This window comes from Hippichthys cyanospilos, chromosome 3 (genome assembly GCF_059441005.1).
Source record: "Hippichthys cyanospilos isolate Australia breed blue-spotted pipefish chromosome 3, RoL_Hcya_1.0, whole genome shotgun sequence".
Lineage (NCBI taxonomy): Eukaryota > Metazoa > Chordata > Actinopteri > Syngnathiformes > Syngnathidae > Hippichthys > Hippichthys cyanospilos.
In genome coordinates, this window is record NC_142371.1 from 24,611,770 (window position 1) to 24,633,866 (window position 22,097).

Here is a 22,097-nt window from a genome sequence, read left to right on the forward strand (position 1 = left end):
TGTTTTCTACGGCAACCTCATTCAGACAATTTCCGTGAAACAAAAGGTATTTCACTTAAATACAATGAAAGATGTTTTTAAAAGCTCTCTTTAACCTTATTTCTGTCAGAGATGCCAGTTTTATTTGATTTTCCACGGCTGTTATAAGTTAATTCCAATAAAATGTCGTGCAGGTACTATAAAACACTCAGTTAAAAAAAAAAAAAAAAAACAGCTAACTATAGCTAGCTCGCTAGCTGTAGCATCGAGAATCTTACCTTAATTTTATTGTACAGTAATCCGATTGTAAAACTTGTATTTTGGTTGAATATCAAGATAATTATTGCATAATATATTATAATATAATAATATAATAATATAATATATTGCATAATATATATATATATATATATATATATATATATATATATATATATATATAAAACTCTACAGGATGCAAGTATAGACATTTGTTGCATCCACATGAAAGGTAAAACACATTTTTAAATAAAACAAATTCTTAAAAAAGAATTGTCTAAAAATGTGCACTTTTTTACGACAATACATTTGACATTGTGAGTCACAGACACCCTATTCTTCTGCACACAGTGGCAGGAAGTCGTCCAGATATCCGCAAGGGCCTCCGGGAAACCAAAAAAAAGAAAAGGTCGGGTGAACAAAGTGGAGCGGGCGGTGCCTTGAGAAGAAGGTGCTGCTGCCATTGCCGTTCTTGGCCACATGAGCTGTTAGAAGCATAACCCTGGATTGGTGAAAAGTTTAAAGTAGCAGTAGACAGCTGGATGTGTTGAAGATGATGCGGACTCTGTCTGTCTTTATTCTCCTGGGGCTGAGCTGCACAAAACAAGGTGAGCAGACTTACCATTTTTATCCTGTATATCATGTATAAATTAGGGTGTGATTTTAATGATTGGATTTTCGAAACAGCTGAAGTTTTGTGAGCAAAGCTCTGATTTTTGATTCAAGGTATTGTCGTAATTGATGGATGCATGGACTAACGGGTGATGATGGAAAGAGGGAGTGCAGGAGAGAGAGAGATTGATGTGGCATGACTAGTCTAGGGCAACTCTTTTCAAATTTCAAGAGGTAATTGAAAATGCTCATACAAATTTAAGCTAAAAACAATAATCTCACGCATTAGAGATAATATAAGTATACAAATTCAAAATTTTCCACGTCATTAAAGTTTTAAAATTACAGTTCAACCATGTGTTCGTGTTTATTACACAATGGAATTCGTATGAATGTTCCCTTTGGATCATTGGTGTGATTTGAAGTTCACTCTTCACCTATGACGTTGTGTGTTTTTGGTGCCACACCCACCTGCCAAGCACCATTGTCCCTCTCCATCACATGCCCGGTTACCATAGCGACCAATTGTGACCTTTATCCAGAGCCGACTCCGTTTCCCCTTTTGGTATTGGCTTCCCCTGGAAACTTCCTGTTGATGTCGTGTCCCCCTGGCTTTACTTCCTGTTCCCATTTAACATGCTAACATCAGGAAGTACTCGTCACGTCTTGAACTGCATTCATGCTGAAAAACAATGAGAGACGTTATTTGTGACGCCCATGTAGATGGTGTGATTACAAGAAAAAAAATATTTTGCGTGATCGCAGAAAATCAATTCAAACAAACCAATTAAGTCAATACATTTTAAATGTTTGTTGCGGGTGCATCAAAGTGCCTGAAATTTAAAAAAAAAAAGTGTGAACTGAGAATAAAGTCAAAATCCTGCCAACGTTTTCTGTCTTTAATCTCCTACTGTTGTGAGGAAGTCTTTAGAAAACTGCCCATAATTCTTTTATAGTAATAAACTCAACGTAAGTGACAAACTCTACATATTTATTGTGCTGTGGTGTATCTGCAGTGGTGTCCAGCGACCCATGGGGGCAGTGTCCAGCCAGCAGAAAGTGTAAAGACAAATTTGGGGATGACTCATGTGACAGGGAGTGCATGGAGCCCGAGTGTCTCCGGGATGGAATGGATTGCCTCAAGGAAAGAGGACCCTGCAAGTGAGACTGTTATGGATTTATTTTCTTGTCCCATGGTTGTTGTTCCTCAGCATGATTGTGTACTTAATAGATAGACACTTTTTGCTTCTCAGTCCAGGCCACATTCCGTATTGCCGCAACCACTACGCCAATTCTCAGTGCGACAAGGGCTGCGATAGTGCCGCCTGCGGGTGGGACGGCGGCGACTGCTCGGCTCATCAGAGCGCCCTGTGGGCCAAGGGCACCTTGGTGGTGCACGCTGCCATTCCGCACAAAGGTGGCGCCTCCACCTTCACCAACACATCGCTGCTGTGGGCGCTCAGCGTCCTTCTGCGGACCCCGCTAGCATTGAGGGGCTCTGCTCCGCTCGCCACCGACAGGAGCTTGTTTGACTTCGACCCCCAGCAGCTTGTTGATCTGCTAGCTCAGACATCACCGGGCGACGCTAATGGGTGAGCGCTCCGCAAAAACAAAAAAATAATTTCAGTAGAAATTGTGGGTCTATATGAGGAAAACCAGTATATGCAGTACGCAGTCCTGAGGTTCTCCATAAAGGCTTATGAGCTTTAATGAACAAATTACATTTGTAAGAAAAGTTTCCACAAATTTGAAAAAGGGTATGGTATGATGTCCTACTCCATGTTAAATAATCCCTTCATGTGTCCCAGCTCACTGATTTTTCTCCAAGTGGACAACCGCCCATGTTCCCGCCAGCCCTCTACCTGTTTCCCTCATGCCACCGAGGCGGCCAGCTTCTTGAGGGTGGCCACATCACGGATGACCGTCGCCTATCCAGGCCTACCAGAGCTGAAGGCCGTCATCTCCATTCGAGGCGTCCAGGATGAAATAGGGACCAGAGACGAGCGGGAAGGGGAGGGGACCAGAAAACAGGATCTCAAAGGTAGCATCAAGAACACATCACGTTAAGGAATAACTGAGCTTTTTTACGTTAGTCGTAGATTTAGTGGCTTTCATGTGAATAGGGATTTCATGGCTGTTTCCACAGTGTGTTAGCACCCTTGTCAAAGATTTCGTGCTTCTGTCAAATTAAAAAAATGTTACTTGGCATTGAGTATTCCGAGTATTCATGACAAATTGCACTTTATCTCTATTGTGGAGCCTGCATTGTAGCTACTGTAAAGTCACTCCAGTAGCCCTAGCGGTGGATAGAATCACTACAGTTGACATTTAACAGCCTTTGAAAATGTCCAAAATGAGCCTAAAATGTCAGACATAAGAGTTGACGCATTTGTCCATTCTATTGTGTTAAAGATCCAACGCCTTCGTGGCTCTGGGCTGTAGTTGCTGTAGCAACGAGCCTGCTGCTAGCACTGGCCCTGGTGGTCTTCCTGGTGGTGAGGCGGGTGAGGCGTCAGAGAGAGGGCAGCGGTCACGGAGCAGGAGGTCAGCGGGTGAGCCATCGCTCCACAACCACAGATGGCAAACCCAAGGCCTGGACGCCAATCGCCACCCAGCAGGAGACCAGGGGGAGGCTGGGCCGGGAGAAAGACAAAGACAAAATGGGCCTCAGGAAAAAAAAGAAAGCCAAGGAGGCTGAAAAGAAGAGGAGGAGGGAACCCCTGGGAGAGGATGCCATGAGGATGAGGTGAGACCAGAGGACATTCTGCAAATACATATGTACTACTTTCTACAAAGTATGAATTTGGACTTGTACTTAATCCCGTCTCAGGGGAATGCACAAGCTATGAGAAAAGGTCCTAGTGCTGAGAAAAGATGATAAACCCCAGAGCAGGTTTTCATCCCAGGAGAAAATACTATCTCTGAGAGAAAGTTCTTGAGCTCAAAGTATTATCGAGTCCCCAAAGAAGGCCATCATCACAAGCGACTTGTTCCAAGAGAGGGTCTTGTGCCAAGTAAAAAGTCCAGTCCCCAGCGGCTTTACTTCATACAATTGGCTGTATTTACAAGACAAGACAGGTCGTCTAGAATAAGTATTCTAATACCAGAAGAAGATATGACTTCTGAGAGAAGATTGCTGCTCCCAGGGATGGTTGAAACCCTAGAGAAAGTTGGAGTTGGGAAAGAAAGTTGTCATCCCAAGAGAAAGTTAACATTTTGAGAGCCAATTTTTGTCCCTACTGAAGTTACTAATTCTGTAAAAGAGCTACTTTTGTGAGGAGATTCCAGTCCACTAAAAAGGTTCTAAACTTGAGAAAATGTTCCATTACAAAGAGAGGGTACAAGTCTTGACAGTGCTTAGTAAAAGGACCAGTCCCTAAACAAGGTTTGTGTTGATAGAATTGATTGTATTCACAAGGCAAGATTGTATCCGTTCTGAGAGAAGGTTCCAGTCCCAAAAAAAGGTACGACTTCTGAAGAGATAGAACTAAATTCCAGTCCCTAGGTAAGCTTTTGATCATAAGAGTCATTTACAATGCAAAGAGAAGGCTCTAGTCCTCCAAGACAAGATTTTAGAATATTAGTTCTGAGATGGTTAATGGGTATAATGAAGTTCCTCATCCCCAGTGTGGTTTTATTCCCAAGAGACTGTAGCAGTTCTGAGAGAAGGTTTGAGTATCCAGGAAAGGTACAAGTCTCCAGAGTGTTTAGTTTTCATAAAAATCTGGTATTCAATAGACTAGATTTTATTCCCAAAGTAAGGGCGAAAAGGTTCTAGTCAAGATGTCCGAGTGCTCAAACTGTTTTGTTGTACCTCATGTTGTAATCTTGACCATGTTTTCCTCAGGCCTCTCAAAAGGGACCAGGACATGGCCAGCGACACGGACTTCACACAGAGCTCCCTGGAGGACGTGAGGACAGTTGGACGCCAGGAAGATGTCAAACACTATCGGGCGGGAGGATCACAGTCTCGTCGGCCACCGCCAGGTGAGACAAACAACACAAGACTGACTGTAAATCTGTCATCTGTTATTGCCATAAGCAGATGAACAAATTGATGTTAACGTTGCACATCAGTCTCTACAATGGACAACTAAAATGTGTTTTTAGCACATCACTGTTAAAAAGTATGTAAACAGCACTTTTTGCGTTTTTTAGCAACTTCCTCTCTAGGCTGGGACCGAAACGCTATGCCTCCACCTTTGCTAAGTCCCCCTCAGCAGGTTTGCACATGTCTTTCTATTACATTTTCTGTAATAATATATATTATATAATAATATACTCCTGCAAATGTCACATATGCTGTGCAATTGCTTGTCAGTCTGCAGAGTGGTGCGGCCCAGATGGTTCTGTTGTTCTAATCCGTGCAGTGCGCAGCGGACTAGACCGAGTGGTTCTGGAGCTGCTCAGAGCTGGAGTTTCTGTCAACAACACTGATCATACTGGTGAGATACTCAAGATTAATGATCTTCGGCAATACCCTTGAAATATAAAGATATACAAGACCGGTGGTTCTAAAATGGTACCCTGTGTACACCTGGGTTTTTCAGGATGCACTTGAGATTTTTGGGGTTCTGTAAGTACAGTATCCTCCAATGCATGTTAATGATTTTAATGCCATGACAGGAACAGTACAATGTTATTTTCAAATTTATAGCAAAGGAACTGGAATGTGCACCAATTTATTGCTGAATTCTGTTTTAGTGACTCCTTTATGGCATTATTCTGGATGCACATTGTTCTTAGTGATGCAGTTTTCAGCAAACGAGTCTGTTTTCACCCCCCCCAAAAGATGTCATTGCCGGTTTGTGTGTACTTGACAGGAGGGTACATCATTGAAACAAGTTTGAGAATCACTCTTCCAGATTTTCATAATGGAAGGATTATATTGCCGTTTTAAGTACAGAATACTGAGAGCACATGTTGAGAAAGTAGGCCGAAAAATTACAAACTATCACTTTAATGGTGGTCTTGATGGTGGTACCACCTTTTTTTTTTAACTTGTTTGAGACCCACCTGTTGAGACAAGTGCTTTTTAGAGGTAATAAAACTTTATTAATGCATAGACAAGCTTCATAGGCAATCAGTCCACTTTGACCTTGGAGAAGCGTGGTATGTGGCAACCATTAGCTGTGAAGACGGAGTAACTTACCTCCTCCTTCCTTCCATGTCTTCCCCTCTCTTTGTCCTCCAGCATCTCTGTTGCCTTCCTCTGACTCCGAACAAAGTTAATCAAGGAGCATTAACTTTGTTTCCTGGCATTGTCCTCTGTCTTCTTGTCATTTTCATCTGCGCCCACGTCAAAACACATCCCTCCATTCTCGCACTGGACTCTGTAGTGTAATGGTTGTTCATAGGCTGACTTATTCACTCCCCCTTCTTCCATCCCCATTCCCCTCCACCGGGAACGCACATTACCTCTCTCAGGGAGGTCAGCGCTGCACTGGGCGTGCTCAGTGAACCATCTCTCCCTGACCAGGACGCTCATTCGCTATGGGGCTGCTGTGGACCTGCAAGATAATAAGGTACACTCCGTTAGTCATGTCAAAACGGCACCCTAAAGACATTCATCAATATTTAAAAATATATGGTGAATACCTATTTATTGCAAGTCTTTTTTTTGTTGATATATGTACAATATCTTCGAGTTTAACCCCTCCCACACGTCATGAGTACAGTGGTCCCTTGCTATAATGCGGTCCACTTTTCGCAGATTTTTTTGGGCCCAATTTCTTCAATTTTTTTTTGAGACAGCGCATGTGTATTCCCAGATAGAAAAAAGATTTTGATTCAATTTTGAATTATAGCAGTTCTTCTCAATTATATTTTGCCAAGCCCCCTCTTGGAAAGGTAAAACTCTTTGTGGCCCTATCCTACTCGACACACTGACTATAAAATTATTATCTATAAAAATTGTATAAGTATACCAAAACCTGTATCCTTTTTAACATAAAAAAGAGAAAAGCAAGATAAATCAGCTTTCAACAACTGTTCATTATTTTTGAGTGTTTTTGTGGTTTACTATTTATACCGATTACTATTATTAATTTCTTATGTGTCCAATCTACGAAGGTTTGAACTTTGGGAGTGTTTAAATTAGACAAATATGAGAAAATGATCATTATCGTCTGAGAAACGTGTACAAAGTGTATTGTGAGGGTTTTTACAGCCTTAAAACATGTATAATAATTGTAAAAAAATAAAGATGGCAACTTTGTGATCGCGGGTTATTTTTAGTACGTAAATCCCGTGATAAACAAGGGACTACTATATTAAAAATTACGTCACATGTAAATGGAAAAAAAAACATCTTGTAATCCTTGCACTTGCACAGTTCTCCAAATACTAGTTTACGTTTCACCATATTTCCCCTCCAGGGGGAGACACCACTTTTCCTGTCTGCCTTCTACGGTTGTTACGACACCGCCAGACTCCTGCTTCTCCACGGTGCCAACTTGGAGCTCCACGACCGCAGGGGGCGCCGCCCCGTAGACGTAGCCAGGGAAGGCTTGCATCATCAAGTCTTGGAGCTCTTGCTGGCCCATCAGATCCAGAGAGGTCCTAACACCGTGGACTCAGCAAACGACATGCTGTGGGAGGAGCGCACGCTTATGTACTCTCCGTGGGTCGGGACACAGGGACGGAGTGCCTCTTTCTCCGGGATTGTGGCACATCGGGATATGACACCGCCTCCACAGTGGTAAGTGTTGAACGTGAGAATGTTTTGTGGTCAAAATTAAGGGAGAGACATGAGCTGCACAAAACATTTTCACCAGCGTAACAAGGGGAATGGAAATATTTAGTTGCTTAAGATAGAACCTTGTGGAACACCTTTAATATTTTTTTTAAAGGTGTTGTTGGAGTAATTTATGAAAGAGACTCTATATAGTTATAATATTTGACTGAAATGTTGTCTTTACAGTAACTGGTCCATGGGCGGTGTCCAATATCCATCCCCTCAAAACTGGCGACCGCAGCTCAACCAATCGGCGACTGCTCTGGTGCCCCCCAGAGTCATGGGCCGCTCCCCTCGGCCCATCAGCACCTTGCAGGAAGTCACCTCGGAGGATGAGGACCGAGACAGGCAGCAGGAAGCCCCCAGGGCGGTGACGCCTCACTTCCTATCGCCGCAGCCGGCACCCCGGCAGCGCTCCTTCTCTTGTACCCAGCATGCATTGCAGCGCCGCGCCAGCTCCCACCAGTTGGAACCCAATTATGTGATTGTGACCGAACGGACAGCCAATGAACACATAGAACGAGTCATCGTGTCACCGCCGCCGGAACCCGCGAGCCAGTCAGAGCGGCAGACGCTGCTGAATAGCGGAGGCAACGACGATGGCGGGAGAGTGGAGCAAGCTAATGTTAGCGCCCCAGGATCGGAGCCCAAATCTCGGGGAGAGAGGTCAAATAATGCAAACGACGCCACACAGACGGCCTTGTAGTAAAGAACAAGCAGCCCCATTGAACAATTTGCAAATACAGTGCAAAGTTAGCCCAGTTCCCTGCTGGGGGGGGGGTACAGTTTTGTCACCAAATCTTGCTGTCATGTTTAGCCCGATGAGGAAAACTCAAAATTTCTCAGTTTAGCATGAATGTCCTATGACACTTGGTGTCTTGAGAAAACAACTCTTGATAGAAATACCTTTTAAATTTCATTTTCATATACCATTTAAAACTAGTTTTTGGTCCTAGATTTGTTTTGGTTTTCTTTTGCATGTCTGTTCACAAAGGACAATACAGTGACCTGAAAAAGAGAACCTAGGCTAAGCCACTCCTTCTATGCAAAAAAACAAACGAAAAAACAGCAACCTAATATTGTGTATGTATATAACCTCACTTGGTGGTCTTAATTAAGTTGATCCAATATGCATCCATTGATTGTTATATTAAATATATTTGTACAAAGTCATTCTGATTTTTGTGGCTGGGCGAGATAATGTCACTTTTAATAATGTTGCACAGTAGAAATTCAGACATACTGTTTTTCCCGTCGTTTATCCACACACAAGTTGAATAGAAACAAGTCAGCTGTTCATAAAAGACAAGAGAACCACCAGTAGAGTCACCGACCAGCAGGTAATGCTGACAACTGGCGCGGCTGTAGCAGCTGCTCCATTGCACAGGTGTGTGTCACAACATTCGTTGGTGAAGGTGAAGTTGAGCCCCATGATGAATTTTTGACCCGACACACGGCACAGGGCAGGCTGGATGCAGCTTTTCTCGTAAATCACTACGCGGAATTCTCCTGGAAGGATAAAAAAAAAAAAATCGTAAAAAATATTTTGTATTATATATATATATATATATATATATATATATATATATATATATATATATATATATACATTAGATGGTTTTTTTTCACTACACTTTTTTTTTACCATGTGATTGATTAAACTTGCAATTGGATTCATGAAAACAAGTAATACAAGTAGGTTGAGGACATAACCTTGGGGAACTCCTACCGCGTTATAAAGCATTCTATTTCTTCAGTTTGTCTTTTCCCTATCATTTTTTGTTGTTTTAGTATTTCACAGTCCAAATGATATTTTTCTAATAATAGGCTGAGGACTCAACTTTGGGGAATTCCTCCTTCCTGTTTTTCATAATAAAAGTTTCCTGCATTTTTAAAGATCTCACCCTTCTGGCCAACAACTTTACTGGACAGACAGACTTCTCCGGCAGGACACATGAGAGGAAACCTAATGCAGTCCAGAGGCGAGATGGTGGGAAACACACACGTATAGCAGAAGAGGGGAACTAAAAAAAAATAAAAACACACGCACAGATAAAAATGAACCACGCTTATCAATGAATTATTTTATCACACTCATAATATAAATTGCTTATTTGATTGGTCGATGTTTTTATTTGAACATATTCTCCTGAGTCATTTGTGTCCACTTTGTGTCCAATTTGTCTCAGCAAGACAGCAAAATTAATTGCATCCTCCGAAACGCTCTACTGAGCACATAGCGAGGTGGCAATAATAAGTCAAACGATAGAGCCGAGCGTACCAAAAAGATATACACTGACAAAACTAGAGAAAATATATATAAAAATGAAGAAAATACTATCATTCAAAACCGAATGAGTAAAAGAAAATATAACCATGACTTTTCCCACCTCAAAGTCTCTAAATAACTTTAAAACACATCTCACATTATTGTATTTTAATGGGTTACTCAAATAGAATACAGTGTACTGTTGTATACTGAATGCTCAGTTTTTAAGTCAACCGGATCAAATAAATTGTTGGCATGATCAAAATGAGTGATTTTCAATTGTGAAATATATTATCAGACAAGCACCCCTTCTGTGGCTGATTTAATAAACTTTGGAACAACATTTGCAGTGGCATGTCTTGGTGTCTTTTGTCAGCAACATCATCTGTTTTGTACAATTGCATCACTGGTGACAAAGCACATTCATATAAGTCAGTATAATGTTTTGTTCAGGAGTCACTGTGGCATAATTAAGCTGGGTTCGTGCATTAATTAATTTACTCTTAATTCGAAAAAGAACATGTAAAATTAATGAAAGGTTGACTTACCCGCAGCTGGAATTGCAAAGAGAAAAAGTAAAGGGCCAAGCTGTCGCGACATCTCCGACACAGTTCACTTCAGTGTGACAATAAAACGCCACATCTTGTACTTTAGTCATAAAATGGTGAAAGTTCCTCACCCCTTTAGTACAGGCTGCACTTGGACTTTCTTGGCTTCAAAAACACCCCCTTGGCTTACTTTTAAATGACATTAAAGTCATTTGCCTGGACAGCCAAGCACACAGTATTACAAAAATAAGATCGTTGTGACGAAAACGTTTTAGTGCTTAATGGGTGAGTCGGTGAAGTCAACATGTTCTATTTTGAAGTCATGTTCTTGCTTTACTAAATCATGGCATCTTAATGAGAAGCATTCAGTGCCGTGTCAGGCGACCTGCTGTCCCATGACAGGCACTTGAATGGAAAACAGAAGCAAACTATTGTCTACTTCATTATGGCTAAAAAATTGCTTGTGAAATTCACAATTATAACCAGATCCAAAATAAAACTTAAATTATTGGTGTGATTAAGATATATGTTTTTAATGGAGAGAAAACTACTTACCACCTTTAACACTCCCAACCCCCACCCCAAAAAAGGTAGAATAAAACATATATCCTTATGATTTTGCCCAATCCATTGAAATTTACATTAAAAACGTTTCACATTAAAGACCGGATGCAGATATGTTGTTCCCACTGGAACCACACATCACGCCCACACAATCAGTACCACTGTTGTCTTTACTCTCTACATTTTCTCTAGTTCTTCCGTCATTGAACGGTTAGGAAAATGGCGTCACATTGAGAAGGTTTGAGTTCATATTTAATCTCTAAGGGACCTCAAAAACTGAGACATTTGCATCAGAGTGTTTAATTCTCTTGAACGATAACCAAGAACCCAGACAGTACATTCATACAAGAATAAAGGTGCAGCAAAACATGCCAATTATAAATGGAGAAGACAAAAGCAGCTCCTTAAAAAGATCGTTTTAGTGCATCACATTCATCCAAAAAGCTGATGACGCACAACTATCCATTGAGTAGTATCGAAAATTAAATAACAGTGATATGCTAATTTCCCAAATCAAAAGTCTCCGTATTGGCTGATTCTATTGCAACATGCCGTACCCGAACTTGGCAGGTCAAAGTGCAAACCTGTGGAGATAAATAGAAGTAAATACACACCACAACAAGTAGTACCACTCTAAAAGTGCAACATCTTTTTCCACGCCGTTCAGAGCGCGTGTTTGATGGCTGACACAAACTCGTCGCGTTTCTTCTGTAAGTTGTGCTGAAGCTCTTCCATCTGACGGTCGCGCTCTTCAGCGTCCTGGAGAATTTGCTATGAAGGCATGAAGGACTCATTGTTACACTTAAGCGGGATGCCAAAATGGCTGTGTTAAAACACCAATTGACCAGTTACTGTGCGTAATCATTTAAAAATGACCACGCACAATAATGAAAATTCAAATACTTGGCAACTAACTTATTTGATTCATGTTACGGTCAAATGAAACAAAAAATAGGAATACTTATTATGTCACAATTAGAGTATTTTGAAGACTTTTGCATTATGAGAGTCCAAAAATCGATAGGCTTGCAAATATCTTAAATTGGCTGCTAGCGCTACCCGGTGGTTTTGGGGTGTCAACACAAAAAATGTCTAATGTGCCCCATTCATAAATTGCCATTTAAATGATTAACACAAAAATTGACAGGAAATTGTCCAAAATTGACAACATTTCCAATTTTGAACGGCAGTAAATGAGCCCGACATGGGCTATATTCGACACCTATAAGGTGTCACTCTCGACCTCCCGTTTGCAAGCATTTAAAAGGGACAGCCACATGGCGTATTGAAAGCTGTCATGTTTTGACAATCTATGTATATTTTAGCCTGCTATTGTTTTTTTGGTGTGCTCTTCCTTTGACATCTCACATCAAAAACATAAAAAAATCCAGAGCTTGGTCAAAATTTCCCCTAGGTGTAAAGGACACGCATGTCCATGCATGTTTTTGGAGTGTGGGAGGAAGCCACGCGGGCTTGGGGAGAACATGCAAACTCCGCACAGAAAGGCCAGATCGAGATGGATTTGAACTTGAGTCCCTGAACTGTCAGGCGGAAGTGCTAACCACTGCTTCACCGAGCCGCCGCCAACAAAATTTGCCTATGCTAATCGCTTAGCAGCCACAATTAGCATTAGCGCGCTAGCGATTATCATTTAAGGACAGCAAATACTACCTAGTGTTCAGTTCACACATACATAACATTGTGTGTACATTACACATATAAGTGTCCTTAAAATCACTTACAAATCTTGCTTGAACATCGATTCAGAAGTAACTTGAGCCGCTAACTATGATGATGTCAAAAGTTTTCATGTTTTTGCAAATGCACAAATTATGATTATATGATAAAAGCCTGCTACCTACTAAATTAGTGTTTTTACACAAATAGCATCAGCCATTTGTCCATTATTTGGTACAAGCAATGAAGCTCTTTGTCAAGATGTTCTTTGTATACTTGTTTTTTTTTCTGAACTACTGCTTTGGTTTACTAAATAGGAACTAAGTGCACAATACGAAAATCGCCACACGGGGTACCTGTATGAGTCTGTCCCTCTTCTCCAGACTGTCTCTCAGCTTCCTCTCAGCCCTCTCTCTGTCCTCTCGTTGGCTGTGTCGCATTCTGTCTGCCTCCTTCCTGAGCCGCTCTTCATTACGCATCGCCCGCCTGGCGTCCGTCAGCTGAGCCGTCAGAGACGCTGTCGTCCGGTCGTAGCTCTCCTGCTGACTCTATTCATCACGTTCCGATTACAACTCTCACCGATGAAACCGCCGTTTTGTGAAGGAGCCAGTGATTCGCACCTGAACCACGTTCTGATACTCCTGCAGGGCGGCGGCGAGTTTGGTGACCTCCTGGCACAAGGTGGCGCTCTGTGTCTCTCGCTCCTCCAACATGGCCAGCAGGTGATTCTGCTTGTCTTGAAGCTGGGAGGCCAGGGATGCTTCGGCCCCGCCCCCCTCCAAGCCTTGGCAAATAATGGAGTCAGAGAGCGCCTGCGGGAATGGAAAGTGGTCGCCACGGTGATGGCAGTTAATGATTACAGAAGGCTCAATATTGATCACGGACTATTTTGTTTCACGAGGTATAAAAAGTATCATATACATATATATACCGGTAGAATAAAAGATTTTAAATCTTACAAAATACTGTATTCCTTTTTTATTTTAGACATAATTATCCCTATTTGTATTAGTCGACTGTGCGTGTATGGAAGATTGTCTTTAATTATCAATACATTAAAAATGCATGTGAGCACAAAAATGATTTGTAACTTGTTGAATAAAATACAAATTTAAAAAAGGTGATGTGTTATTTTGTAGTTTTGCCAGAGGCTCTTAAATATCTGTTTCTTAAATGATTACATATTGATGAAATAGAAAATAAAAAATACATAAAATATGTAAGTCTTTTTTATCTATACATTCCTTTTCATATTTTATTTTTTTTATTTAATCATTTTGCCATTATGATGGAATAATATGTTTTAAAATATATTTAATTATTTATTTAATTATTGGACATTACATGTAAATTAAATATGAATACAACAAATACATTCATATTGAAATTCCTATTTTAGCATTTGCCAGTATTTTGATAGTTTATCTAATCAATACTTGTTCATGGGAAAAAAATGAATATGAACTAATGGAGAATTGTAGTTTACATGAAAAGATATAGAGCGATTGCAAATTGTTCTTTTGTACATGAGTTAATTATTAACCATTTGAATTGGATTTTCATATATTTGAATTTAATTTTCATACATTCATCAGGATGCAGTTAAAGGAAATACACAATCATGAACTAATATTTTTACTTCTGATTTGTAGTGTTTTGGTGTTAATTCATAAAAAAGCCCAGCTATTAAATCAGTGATATCTAATAAAATTAAGCAAAATTAAAATTAAAAATCAATTGTGTGCAATTTTTACTCATACTATTTGACAATTGTTTTTTAAATTAATCTACTGTACCTGAACATCTTTCATACAGCTCTCCAGTTCCACCTTGAGGATGCGGACCATGTCGTCCTTCTCAAGCATGGTGGCAGCAAGGGCCCTCTCTCTCTGCTTCCACACTTCCCTCTCCTTCTCCATCTCCTGCAGGAGGCGCTGTTTCTCACCCAGGGACACACGCAAATCCTGGAGGGACGACACACATTTCCATTAACGTGGACAAGGCCACAGAAATGTAAATTTTACTCCAGCGTTTTAAGAATGAACTTACGCCTATGACGTCCTGATTGCACTGCAACACCATGTTGAGCATGTCCAGGTCTTTCTCGCGGTCTCCTGCCGCCTTTCTCAACGAAGCCACCTCTTCCTCAAGATGCTTTTCTTTCTCCGTCAACTCACGCAGCAAACTCTCCGTGGCAACCTGTGCGATGATGAAAGAAATTAGCCATATATGAAGTAATATTTGCCAGGAATGTGTCCTCTTAAGTAGAATTTTTTTATGACTACGAGGTCGGCGCGAATGGTTGTTCGTCTTTGTGCGCTGAGCCATTGGCTGGGATAGGCTCCAGCACACCTGTGACCCTTGTGAGGATAATGGATGGATGGAAGGATGGTGACAAAAGGATGATTTCTCCCTGCACCTTAAATTCTTTATTAGGGGTTATCCATCAAACAACTAACAGTACCTGAAATTTGCTACATACTGTTAAATATTGTAGGTTAGGTCTGAACGATTATGGCCAAAATAAGAATCATGATTATTTTGGTCAAAATTGAAATAATGATTATTAATCGCAACTATTCATTATATTTGGTCAAACGTCTATTTATTGCCTTTCTTTTACATAAATTGTATATAAACAAGGCTTCAAGGTTTGATACTTACAAATAATAACAATAACCTAAAATAAATAACTAAAGTAAGTAATAATTTAAAGAAAGTCACCTAAGACATGGCAAAAACTTCCCACGCAGGGCAACACAGCTAACTTACTTGCTGAGTGCAAATCAATGAAGAAAAATGAAGCCTACTTAGAACCAAGCACATTATTTACTTTTATGCACTTTTAATAAATTAGCAGTCAAAATGTCATTTGTGGTCATTTCAAACCGAATTTATTCCAATCTTGGGTCCCAATTGACAGCTAGCACTGTATATATTAGGAATCAGGTGAGAAACTCAAAACCATTTCATACTGGTAAATAATACATACGGGTGAGAAATGCAGAGGCTTTTTTCATGCAAACATGTGGGAAACATTGCCCCCTGGTGGTAGAAGAACAGAGTGCTTGATTTGACATGTATAGACAACTTTTTAAATGTTAATATCGCAGAGGATCAGCTTAATTAATCGTCTTAGCCAATATCTTGATCACGATTAAAATTCGATTAATTGCTCTCTCTCTCTTAGCTTTATCCTCTGACTTTGTCACTCTCACTCTCTACCTCGCTGTCTGACTCTCGCTTTAGCTTTCCAGTTCTACTCTGGCTTTCGTTCCTTCTGACTGGCTCTCTGATGGGCTCACTCTGGTTTTTGTTCTCAATTCATACGTACACACGCACAGCACATATATAAAGTATATTTATGCATATACATACATATATTCAAGAATGTTTACACATATACATATATATATATTGTATACATATGTATTTATTACCAATCAGGTACACTAACCTTGTTTTCATTGTCAATTTCTTTCAGGTTTTCGCTGAGCTTGTTGGCAATCTCGTCTGCTATCTGGCTTTTTCCTCTGCCCTCCACGCACACTTTTCTGATCACAGTCATGCACTCCTAAGGATCAGGACACACCCAAAACACAAAATTACGAAAACGATAAGCATATCCCGCTTGTCTACATGCTGGAGGAATCAGGCTATGTTGGGAGTCATTTTGGTTGTGTCTGGAATGCGAATTTCATATTTTGCATTTGAAACACCACATAACCATAACAATAAATGACCAGTCAGGAAATGGACCAGCCGCTCAGGAAACTCCTGAAATTTCCAGTGGACACCATGACCCTGTGAACTAGTTATTTATACAGTCATTTTCCATATAGGAGCAATGCATGATGCCATATATTGCTTTTCCTGTGAGCAGTTGTTCACTAGAAAGGCATTATGGGTTACATTCAGGACACCTCACACATTTCAAGTGCACATTGCAACATCACTACAAAATGGCTCACTCATTAAATAAAGCATTATAGTAGATAAAGAGAGATTCTTTTCTGCTATTTAATATATCAAATTAACTTTGCCTAAATGTTTCAGCATGTAAGAGGAGCCTGGCAGTCACACAGACAAACAACATTCCAGAGAGCTTAGCGTCTGTCTCTCCGTCTGTCCTCATCATCTCTCACCTGGATGAGCCGATCCCGACTGTGCAGGGAGCGAGCAAGGCCAGGCAGCAGAGAGGCGCCGTCCTCCTCACGCACCAGCTGAGGGAAACCACAAGGCAAATTTAGCCAATACGCTGCACGAAAGAGTGAATATTTGCATACTATTTTGACTTTTAAAACACAAGACACGTATAAATTTTCAAATGTGCAGTCAAATTATAAATGCTTAGGTAACTTGCTGATACTCGTTTCTGTCTGTTCATATGTGCTTCTTATGATTTTTTTTTTTTTTAACTGACAGGAATGTATCTTTTGTCCCAGTGATAATCAGCTTAGGGCAAACTCCACTGGTCTGCCAGGATTCCATTCAGTATGTGTGTGTATGTGTGTCTATAAATGAGAAAAAAAAAAGTGTGGCACACCTTTCAGGAGGGAAAAGACAAGTGCCCACACCTTTCATTCCTTCATATTGTGGACTTGTGTGCATGTCCCAACAACACACTAACAGGGTGGTTCTGTGTTTTGCGGTATAATAACAAACCTGCCTTTCAATTGGACACACCTGACCAATCCTAAAGCATAGAAATATGCATTGTTGTGTTTATACATAGACCGAACACTGGAACCTTTAACTTTTGAGTTTGATTTCACAACCAAAGTTAGGGGGTCTTAATAGGGTTTAAAGTCGCTAATCGTTGTTTTTATTTTTTTAACAGGTAATGATTTAAAAAAAAAGTTAATAATAATAATAAAAGGGTTTCAAGTGAATACAATTTTGAATCAGATATAGTGTTTTAAACTTAGGTGACAGTTTTACATTACCGGTAGTTTTAAATCTGGATTAGGTCGTCCAAAGTAGGGTTACAACCCATGGATGGGGTATCAAAGTTGGGACCATGGTTACAAATTACAGTGCTTCCAAATTTGAGTTACCGGTAGATTTTTTAAATCAGAATGTGAACACAGAGGAACATTTTAAAGTTGGGGGTTAGGATTTTAAATTTGGGTTTCAAGTCTGGGTTAATGTTTCATGTATTAGGATACCAAAAAATGGCTTCGCCTAAATTTGGCTTCTAAGCAAATGTTAGGACCTTAAATCAGACTTTCAAGCCAAAGTAAGAGTTTCAAAATAAGGTTTCAAGGATAAATTGGTGCTTGAAGTTAGGGTTTCAAAACTGTGATAAGGTTTAAAGTGAGGGACGCCAACATTTGGGTTTCAAGAAAATGTCTTCTAGGGCTTTCAAACACTGTTAAGAATAAACTACATATATTATGATTTCAAACCGAGGACAAGGTTTAAAGTTTGTCATCATGAAATAAAAACCTAATGGGTGCTTACGTGCATCCAGTCCTTGATACCATCATCCTGGGGTGGTCTGGGCTCCACTTGAGCCTCAAGGGTCTTAACGCGGGCCTCAGCCTGGTCTAGCTGCCCACGCAAATGCCTAATCACTTGGTGGAGCCTGCGAGAGGCGCTCTGTTGAGACAAATAATTCAATGTTTGAACAGACTAGCAATTGAGAAGTTGTCCAACTGGCACACAGCAGTTCAGCTGTTCCCGGACATACCTGTAACAAACTGTGTAAATATTTAACGTTAAGGAAGTTGTTTGTGCTGCTGCGCTCAGCTCAGCAAAAATATTTTAACTTCTACTGACGCTTTGCAGCTAACCTTTACACTGCATTTAGTTGCTTACCTTCTGGAAGAAGAATTTGTTGCATTTACTGTTTTTTTTTCCACAAAATAGTGTCAATTAAGGAACACACAAGTTTCCACAGATACAAATGTGATAATCATGAGGAAAATGTGGATATCCTGAGCAGAATGGATGAGAGGCGCGCACCGCTCGTAAACTTTTACAAGTCTTGTTATTTTAACCACTAGTATGCGCGAAATTATAAATATGGTTAAGTACTGTTGTAATGCGCATGAGAATTCTTAAATATGGTTTATTATTATCTTGTAAATGAGAAATAGATATGGCTAAGCATGGCTGTGAAGTATATGAGAAATTATAAATAAGGTTGATCACTGCTGTAAAGTACATGGGAATTATAAACATGATAAATTAGTCTTGTAAAACACAATATATATGTACATGTGTGACAAGCTGACAGGACCCACCTGATGATGCAGTGGCAGGAACTCATCCTTCATCTCCATCAGAACATCATCATCCTCCTCTTCTCCATGGTGATGATCGCCATTCTCCCCAAAGCTCAGGCTCTTTCTCACTACAGGGGATGTCATCTCACTAGAACTTCTCCTTTTGCTTTTCCCGGCCAGGACGGGAATCCGGCTCCCGGCTGGCGAGCTGACCGGCCTCCCTCCTAGACGTCGCAGCTCCTTGAGTAGTGATAAAGTGACCGATCGGTCGCCGGGCGAGTCAAAGGGTTCGGAGCCATCCAGGGAATCCAGAGACTGGACGGATTGTGTCCTCAGAGAGAAGGTGGACGCCGCCAATGAGGAGGGACTGGAGCAGGTGGAAGGTATTCTGTGCCAGTGGAGGGGCATACTCTGAGATTTGTCCCGAGACAAAGGCAGAGGTGAGAAGGCCTGGTACGGCATTCGACGAGGAAGTCCACACACAGATTCATAATCTGAGTCGGACACTCGCAAAGAATCGCAGCCTTCGCAGTTTTGACCCTTTCGGCACCTTTTACCTGTAAGGCGCACAAATGAATAAAAGGAACTTAGGCTTTCAAGACGGGTTTAGGGCTTTCATAAGTGTTTCAGGACAAGGTTATGCTTTAAAATATGGGTTAGTACTTTAATACTGAGTTATGGTTTCAAAATAAGGATGTAAAGTTTGAGGATTCAAATTAGAGCAATTTCTTCTTCTACCTGTACGTATAAAGTAAGGACAGGTGTCCCACTTGTCTGACCAGCACTCGTACTCAGCCAGAGCCATGTTGTCCTTCAACATGTCCCTGTAGTTGTCCTTGTCCTCATCGCCGCCCGCTTCCTCATCCTCCTGGCGCGGGTGCCTGTGGACGTAGTTGCTCCGCACCCAACGCCGGACGTTGCCTCGCTCCTGAATTAGCTTGTTGAGCCTCTCTGAAGACAGCGCCCTCACCCTGGCTATGACCGTGTCAAATTTGAAGACACGCTTCAGGATGCCGCTGCACTTGCCGCAGACAAACTCCCCACGGCCTCCGCCGCGATTCACCGGCCTGCCCAGGATGTGGGTCAGAACCGACAGGAGGTCCAATGATTTGGAGGGAGAGCTGAGGGATAGCTGAGACTTGGACAGGGAAGACAACGAAGCCAGGGAAGACATGCTGCCTGGGGAAAAAAAAACGTGCATCTCGATCAAACTCATATTTGTTTTCGCTCAGGGTTAAAGTTTCAAATTGAGATTTTAAGGCAACATCAGGGTTTCCATTTAGGCTTGGAAGTCAATTCAGGATTTCGAATTAGTGGTTGAACCTGCGTTGATTGAAAAAAAAAAAAAAAGTTAGGGCCTCAAGCTTGGGTGAGTGATTAAAATTAGGATTTTAAGACATTACTGTTTAAAGTAAGACAACATTAGGGTTTCAAAATAGGGTTTTAAGGCAGAAATCAGCTTTAAAATTAGTGTTAGGAGTCAGGATTCTTTAATGATTTTCAGTTAGGGTTTCGAATTAAGTTTTGAGGCTAAAAATTAGTACTGGAAAACACTGGAAATCGTGTTATGGTTTCAAATTAGGGTTGGAAAGGTCGGAAGTTTGTATTAGGCTTTCAATTCATGAATTTGTTTTAAAATTAAGATTCAAAGTTTGGTTTATAGTTTCACGTTAGATTCAAACGAGCATTCAAATTAAGATTGAATAGCAACAGAAGGGTTTAAAAATTCTATTAAGGCTGGGTTAGGGTCTCAAATCTAGCAATGGTATTAGTTGTTTGAATCTCAAATTAAATCATATCAAAAGAAAAAAAAAACTTAGGCTACCCCAGGGACTGCTTGGTGAAGACTGTGACAAGCTTCCTTTTCTCAGGGAACTTGTGGGGGTCTGCGGTTGACTAGACTTTTTGTGCTGGCCCCCAAACAGCCACCGTCTTTGGTTACCCTGAAGAGCTCCGCCACATATTATGCACAAGTCATTTGGACCTCGAGACGACATCCTGGCAGCTGCTCTAAAAAAACACACACACAAAAATTTAAACGTATTGCTTCACTGACTTGAGAGGCTTAACCAAACCCTCAAATAATTTGGTTTTACCGTTTTGATCAATGACTTAATTGCACAAACCAGAAACACTCTTGACAGATTGAATAAAACATAGTTGATGTTAGCTCAGTTTATGTCTGTCATCTTGTATACATATACTGTTTTTATGTAAAATGATGGGCCTCAAAAATGTTTTTATGTAGTTCATCAAGAAAATGAACTCAAGTGAAAGGGTTCACTGTGATGAGTGACTCATTCAAAGTTTTGTTCGAATCATTTGAAAAAATAACAAGTTGACCAGTGCAAGACCGGTCAAAGAGCGGAAGTGAGTTTATTATTTCAAAATAAAAACAGAAATGTCAAATAACGCCTTCGCTGAGGTTTTCCATTGATTGCCATCTATCGTTCTATAGTGAACTTTGGGCCGTTGTATTGTTAAGACTGACGAAACACCTTCAGAGTCACGAGTTGAAAAGTCTCAGTCGAAGTTCTCAGGCTCTTCCACAACGTGAGACGTCAACCCTTCGCCACGCAGTCACTGAAGTGTTCGCCCAGTCATCTTTGCCCGAGGATACTGTGGAAACTTGGTCGGTGGTACACTTTCACTGTCCCTCCTACATCTATAAACGTCTTTGCTTTTATCTTACGGTGCATATTTACCGCAAGTTTTAAACATATTCAGGTGGTCAGACAAACTTTGACATGTCAAGTTTCAGTCGTTTGTTTATTCCGAGGGTACCTGAAAGCACCATAGTCGTGAGAAACTAGAGCCACGTCGTTACCTTTCAAGGGGACAAGTGTCCAAATCAAACTTTACCATTAAAGCTGCTGCTCGATCCGCTTGGACGGGGAAAGCTCTGGCAGATAAGGACGCGCTTCACCTCGAGTGACTTATGAAACGAAGAGGAGCCATAATTGTAGCTGCTTCCCGGTAGAGCGGAAAAAAAAATCTCCACAAACTGCAAGTGAAGAGGCTCGACTCACAGCGCCGCGGAAAGGGGGTGGGTGTCACCTTGTGATTACGTCACCATTCCTACCTGTGTGGCGCTCGTACAAAATAAGAGGACGTTGAATGTTTCAAGTTTATTTTTAATATTTTATATCATAATCATACCTTTAAGCACGGATTTGGGATCCAAAAAATACACGTTTATCCCACCAAAATTATATCAACAAATC

At 40.8% G+C, this 22,097-nt stretch overlaps 3 protein-coding genes across 6 annotated transcripts; 1 reads left to right on the top strand and 2 right to left on the bottom strand.

The window, feature by feature from the left end:
* Positions 1 to 23: 23 nt before the first annotated feature.
* notchl (notch receptor, like) lies at positions 24 to 9,082 on the top strand. Of its 2 annotated transcripts, XM_088410318.1 has the most exons (12): positions 24 to 46; positions 589 to 845; positions 1,866 to 2,010; positions 2,103 to 2,441; positions 2,658 to 2,890; positions 3,262 to 3,595; positions 4,697 to 4,836; positions 5,008 to 5,072; positions 5,171 to 5,294; positions 6,277 to 6,374; positions 7,227 to 7,549; positions 7,772 to 9,081. In XM_088410318.1, the coding sequence occupies exons 2-12, from the start codon at positions 791 to 793 to the stop codon at positions 8,289 to 8,291; spliced, it is 2,376 nt and encodes a 791-aa protein (XP_088266444.1). In that variant the 5' UTR covers positions 24 to 46; positions 589 to 790; the 3' UTR covers positions 8,292 to 9,081. The 2 variants fall into 2 exon arrangements, with proteins under 2 accessions (XP_088266444.1, XP_088266445.1); XM_088410319.1 differs by lacking the exon at positions 24 to 46 and having other exon boundaries at positions 791 to 845; positions 7,772 to 9,082.
* LOC148426441 (uncharacterized) lies at positions 8,783 to 10,849 on the bottom strand. Its single transcript, XM_088410330.1, has 3 exons — positions 10,403 to 10,849; positions 9,490 to 9,609; positions 8,783 to 9,094 (listed from the first exon to the last, which is right to left on the bottom strand). Exons 1-3 carry the CDS (start codon positions 10,452 to 10,454, stop codon positions 8,874 to 8,876), a joined length of 393 nt encoding a protein of 130 aa, XP_088266456.1. The 5' UTR covers positions 10,455 to 10,849; the 3' UTR covers positions 8,783 to 8,873.
* Positions 10,850 to 11,250: 401 nt separating this feature from the next.
* LOC148426442 (uncharacterized) lies at positions 11,251 to 21,912 on the bottom strand. 3 transcript variants are annotated; one of them, XM_088410322.1, is made up of 12 exons: positions 21,736 to 21,912; positions 20,699 to 20,878; positions 19,612 to 20,052; positions 18,892 to 19,430; positions 18,107 to 18,244; positions 16,789 to 16,866; positions 16,101 to 16,217; positions 14,693 to 14,842; positions 14,440 to 14,607; positions 13,264 to 13,455; positions 13,000 to 13,191; positions 11,251 to 11,737 (listed from the first exon to the last, which is right to left on the bottom strand). In XM_088410322.1, exons 2-12 carry the CDS (start codon positions 20,868 to 20,870, stop codon positions 11,630 to 11,632), a joined length of 2,295 nt encoding a protein of 764 aa, XP_088266448.1. In that variant the 5' UTR covers positions 20,871 to 20,878; positions 21,736 to 21,912; the 3' UTR covers positions 11,251 to 11,629. The 3 variants fall into 3 exon arrangements, with proteins under 3 accessions (XP_088266448.1, XP_088266446.1, XP_088266447.1); XM_088410320.1 differs by having other exon boundaries at positions 20,699 to 20,883; XM_088410321.1 differs by lacking the exon at positions 21,736 to 21,912 and adding an exon at positions 21,372 to 21,455 and having other exon boundaries at positions 20,699 to 20,883.
* Positions 21,913 to 22,097: the final 185 nt, after the last annotated feature.

Excerpts from the sequence above, each read along its gene's own strand:
- notchl (XM_088410318.1), top strand. The coding sequence starts at position 791 with ATGATGCGGACTCTGTCTGTCTTTATTCTCCTGGGGCTGAGCTGCACA. Across the intron at positions 846-1,865 it reads GCTGAGCTGCACAAAACAAG|TGGTGTCCAGCGACCCATGG; the intron begins GTGAGCAGACTT and ends GTGTATCTGCAG. Across the intron at positions 2,011-2,102 it reads AAGGAAAGAGGACCCTGCAA|TCCAGGCCACATTCCGTATT; the intron begins GTGAGACTGTTA and ends TTTGCTTCTCAG.
- LOC148426441 (XM_088410330.1), bottom strand. The coding sequence starts at position 10,454 with ATGTCGCGACAGCTTGGCCCTTTACTTTTTCTCTTTGCAATTCCAGCT. Across the intron at positions 9,610-10,402 it reads CTTTGCAATTCCAGCTGCGG|TTCCCCTCTTCTGCTATACG; the intron begins GTAAGTCAACCT and ends ATTTTTTTTTAG. Across the intron at positions 9,095-9,489 it reads TAAAGTTGTTGGCCAGAAGG|GAGAATTCCGCGTAGTGATT; the intron begins GTGAGATCTTTA and ends TTATCCTTCCAG.
- LOC148426442 (XM_088410322.1), bottom strand. The coding sequence starts at position 20,870 with ATGTCGTCTCGAGGTCCAAATGACTTGTGCATAATATGTGGCGGAGCT. Across the intron at positions 18,245-18,891 it reads TCCTGCCACTGCATCATCAG|AGCGCCTCTCGCAGGCTCCA; the intron begins GTGGGTCCTGTC and ends TTGTCTCAACAG. Across the intron at positions 13,192-13,263 it reads AGTATCAGAACGTGGTTCAG|AGTCAGCAGGAGAGCTACGA; the intron begins GTGCGAATCACT and ends CGTGATGAATAG.